General features: G+C 36.3%; 1 protein-coding gene across 2 annotated transcripts; it reads right to left on the reverse strand.

Annotated features, from left to right (window-relative positions):
* Positions 1-2,422: 2,422 nt before the first annotated feature.
* On the reverse strand, positions 2,423-3,670 carry LOC149569683 (WUSCHEL-related homeobox 4-like). Of its 2 annotated transcripts, XM_089817780.1 has the most exons (4): positions 3,248-3,670; positions 3,051-3,125; positions 2,828-2,906; positions 2,423-2,726 (listed from the first exon to the last, which is right to left on the reverse strand). In XM_089817780.1, the coding sequence occupies exons 1-4, from the start codon at positions 3,397-3,399 to the stop codon at positions 2,604-2,606; spliced, it is 429 nt and encodes a 142-aa protein (XP_089673906.1). In that variant the 5' UTR covers positions 3,400-3,670; the 3' UTR covers positions 2,423-2,603. The 2 variants fall into 2 exon arrangements, with proteins under 2 accessions (XP_089673906.1, XP_089673907.1); XM_089817781.1 differs by lacking the exon at positions 2,828-2,906 and having other exon boundaries at positions 3,051-3,133; positions 3,248-3,385.
* Between the last annotated feature and the right edge of the window lie 260 nt (positions 3,671-3,930).

The raw sequence follows: 3,930 nt of genomic DNA on the forward strand, positions 1-3,930 counted from the left end.
TTCAGGAGCAGAAGATATAGGATTAGGAAGATGGTTGATTTTTTCATGAAATATATATAAGTTCCCTCACAATGAGGGCAGAAGTTGGGTGTAAGAGGACCAATAAAATTGGTAGGAGCAAATGAAGAAGATGAGAGCCTACAAAGCATCAAAGAGGATTTTCTAAGTATCTTTAATTCTATGTTGAGCAGAGATTTTATCAGACTCTAGTAGTAGGTTTATTATACTTATATTATTAATGTTACTATATTTTTCCAAAACATATGTTTTTGATTAAAAAAAAGCCAAAAACTATGGGGCTAGCCCTTTACAACAGTGGTGGAACAACCATCAAAAACCTGCTGACAACTAGCACTAGACCAGCTGGAAACTAGCACACAACCAAACAGTCCCCCTAATGGTTCAAATCAAAAACATCAAAAACAATATACCAGTATATACAGTTACTAGTATTTTTATTTTTAAAATTTAGCAAAGTTTAACAGATTAATAAACTGCATGTAACTGGTCATCACATCATACCACCTACAACCCATAAACAAGTTCAACATAGAAAAAAAAACCATCAACAAAAGATAGGGAGAGACCAGAAGAGTACCTAAAAACAACTAAAACCAGAAAGTCATTAACTAGCCTCCTTTTTCTTTCCCTTCCCAGCCATGAGAACCTTGGCCTAGTCATCATAAAGGAAGCTATAAAGAAGCTTTGTGTCCTCCTTTACAAGGTTCTCCTCCTCTGAGTTATTAGCCAATAGCTAAAGAGTGGTAGCCATTGTGTGCATCACTTTGAGAGTGAACTTGGAGAAAAGGTTGAATCCCTCTTCCACCGCCATGCATCTGTCCATTAGCTCCTTATGTTCCTTGTGGGTAATAGATTCATTCTCCTTGGTTTCCAGCTTTAGGGTCCTACTACAATTCTTCAAGGGGTTTTGCTTAACTTGCACATTAGAAATGTTAGCATGGCCTTTCAGGTTTTCCTGGCCCTCTTTACCAACCAGGGAGGAAACAGTGTCAGGTGAGGTATTGGTCATATTGGGGTGCTCCTGGTTGACAACAAAAGGCAGGGTGATGGTGGCAAAGACATGTGCAGGGTCGGAGGAGGGGTCCTTAGTAGTGTTGTCTGCCTCAAAGTCCTAGGTACCATCAAGGGTATCATCCCATTTCTCCACAATTTTATCTGTGTCCTCTTTCTCCTTATCCATACCATCCCTCGAATTCTTGTCACTCTGATCAGAGTTGATATCTTCCTCCTCCTCTTCGTGAGAGCAACTGGTCATTTTTTGTATCAACCCCAAGTCTTAGCAATTCTTCCCAACCTTCTTCTACTCCTATAAATTTCCTTATCCGAGTCACCAATTTCAACCTCCACCCTCTTGTCCATTTTAATTCTTTTTTTAGGCTCTGGCTCAAGGGTCAGAATTTTGTTTTTCCTTTCCTTAGCAGGGGTTTGGCTAGGAGAGGGCTGAGGAGTGGGTTCTTGGCTACCGCTAGTGAATTTCGAACATAGGGCCCCCAGAGGGGAAGATGTTAATGATGGCAATCACACGAGGAGGGTAGAGGGCCAGGTGAAATTGGAAGAGGCTAAACATGAGCCCTTGATGGAGAATGGTGAAATTGACCCTTTTTTTTTTCTTTTCTCTAACATCAATGATAGTGTCCTCAAGGGAATGCAACCGGAAGAAAGGAATATTAACAAATTCCCTATTGCAAAAATGGTTAAGTAGAGGGAAATGATAAAAGTAATACACATTGTGCAACGTCAAATACTTCATTATCATCAAACAGACATCATCCCAGGGCTCCAAAAATTTCTCTTCTAAAGCCTCCCCGATACCGGTGAGGAGCCTCATCATCTTTAAAGCTATTGCAAACAATTTTCATCATACCCCACCATGACCTGCATGTAGAGGACAAACCCTCCTTCCTTAAGCATAATCAAAATGGCCTGCCTCTTGGAAAAGTCCTCCAAAACATATGTTACTTTGTATATGTTGAACATATTATTATTAATCTATTTCTGACTACCACTTAATGCATTAACAAAAGACCCAATAAACATAAATTATTATCAGTCTGCATCTGATCTACTCCATATATAATAATCAGGAAGAATTACATACAATAACAAATAATTAATTCTATTATTCTATTATCCCAGCATATCATCCACTGACGAAACAGAAGACAAAATCTCTACTTTGATCTTATTCTATATTTCAACCAAAGATTATAGTTATCAGAAAAGAAGTCATATATGCTGATCATAGGAAGACCACTAAGACTAATCGTCGTGATAATCTACTCTGTATTTCAATTGAAATTGAAAGTTTAATCATCCCAAGTTAATCCTAGGATGATCAACCAAAATCATGAGAAAAGACACATTTATCTAAGTAATTGGTAAATGCACTGTGACAGTCAAATGACAGAATAAACTACTTGAATTCAAAGTTACTGTTTCGAATTACCAAATAAGCAATTGAACATACAGTTTAATATCCTTCAAAACCAAAAAGCGTTTATCGATGTAAATATAATTTGAGTTTGAAATCTTACAACATAACAGAATATGAAGCAAAGTTCACTGTTTCAAAGTGATGAGCATTAATAATGCCTTGGACCCTGAGAGCTTCCTGTCTCAGGATGCAAAGGAAACAGCTGCAATACCCTCACATCAGAGGCTGTCATTGATGAGTTTCTTCTTGGTTCACTGGTTACTTCTTCCTCCTACATAGGAAAAATAGAATTATGGGCTGATACATGAGGGGTTCATAGATTATTTAGATTAGAATTAAAACATAATTTTTTAAAAAATCTACAATACTGACCCTGAGTGTTCTCAGATGGATTGCATAATAAACTGTTTTCGTAAACATTACAGACCATGATCTATCATCAAAATTAAATCTTCATAACAACAGCAATACAGCAATATATATATCAGACATTTGAAAAGAAAACTCTTATATTTATATCTCCATCTCAGCACAATATAATGAGAAAATTAAAATAACAATAATAATCAATGCATGCTTACGGTATTGTATTTACCTTTGTGTTGTTGTTAGATGGCTTCTTGGAAAGAAAGAATTGAGTCCATTTCTTTGAACGGAACATTGCAGGCCACTTGGAAGCTGTGAACATTTAAAAAAACAACCATCTCTTAGCAATCAAGTGAAACAGAAATAAACTAAAACATTCCAACCAATAAAAACAAAAATTAGGGTTTGCAGAATATTAGGGTTCACCTGATTCCTTTTCCTTCCTTTTTTTCTCGAGCATAGTAGTTTTGAAACCAGTAGAAGACATTCTTTCCTTCTACACTGCCGTACTGTCTCAGCTGGACTGTGATCTCATTAACATGTTCGAAAGTAAGATTGCGAGTTCCACTGTTGTACATGGCCTCAAGAATTTGCTTCTGTTGAGGAGTTGGTTTCCATCGAGATGCAACCTTCGCAATTCCTGTAGCCTCTGCTACACTGTTGGATCTTGATAGCTTGCTCCTGCTGCTACCATCCGCTACACTGTTTGAGCTATACAGCCCAGGGCCTGGACATCTCTAACGCTTATTAATGGAGGGAAAAAAATTGTTTATATTGTTTCTTTTAGGGGTTTAAAAGTTCTACTAATTGTGCTAACTATTTTTTTAGGGTTTACTATGGTCTATTGACTGTGCTTGGAGATATAACTTGCTTTCAAAATAATGGATATTCATTCTTTCAAAATCAATATGGTTAAAAATATCTTAGTATAAAACAAGTTTTTAATGTTAATAAAACTATAATTTATTTAAAATATAGAAATTGATTTTGTCAAGATCAAAATAGTGTTACAAAAATATTCAGACAAACAACAATCAATCAATAAGAAACCACTTTCAGCTTCTAAAAGATAGATGGCATGAAAACAACAACCATCCAACCAGCATCAA

This window comes from Cupressus sempervirens, chromosome 3 (genome assembly GCF_028749045.1).
Source record: "Cupressus sempervirens isolate cs-2001-9-10 chromosome 3, ASM2874904v1, whole genome shotgun sequence".
NCBI lineage: Eukaryota > Viridiplantae > Streptophyta > Pinopsida > Cupressales > Cupressaceae > Cupressus > Cupressus sempervirens.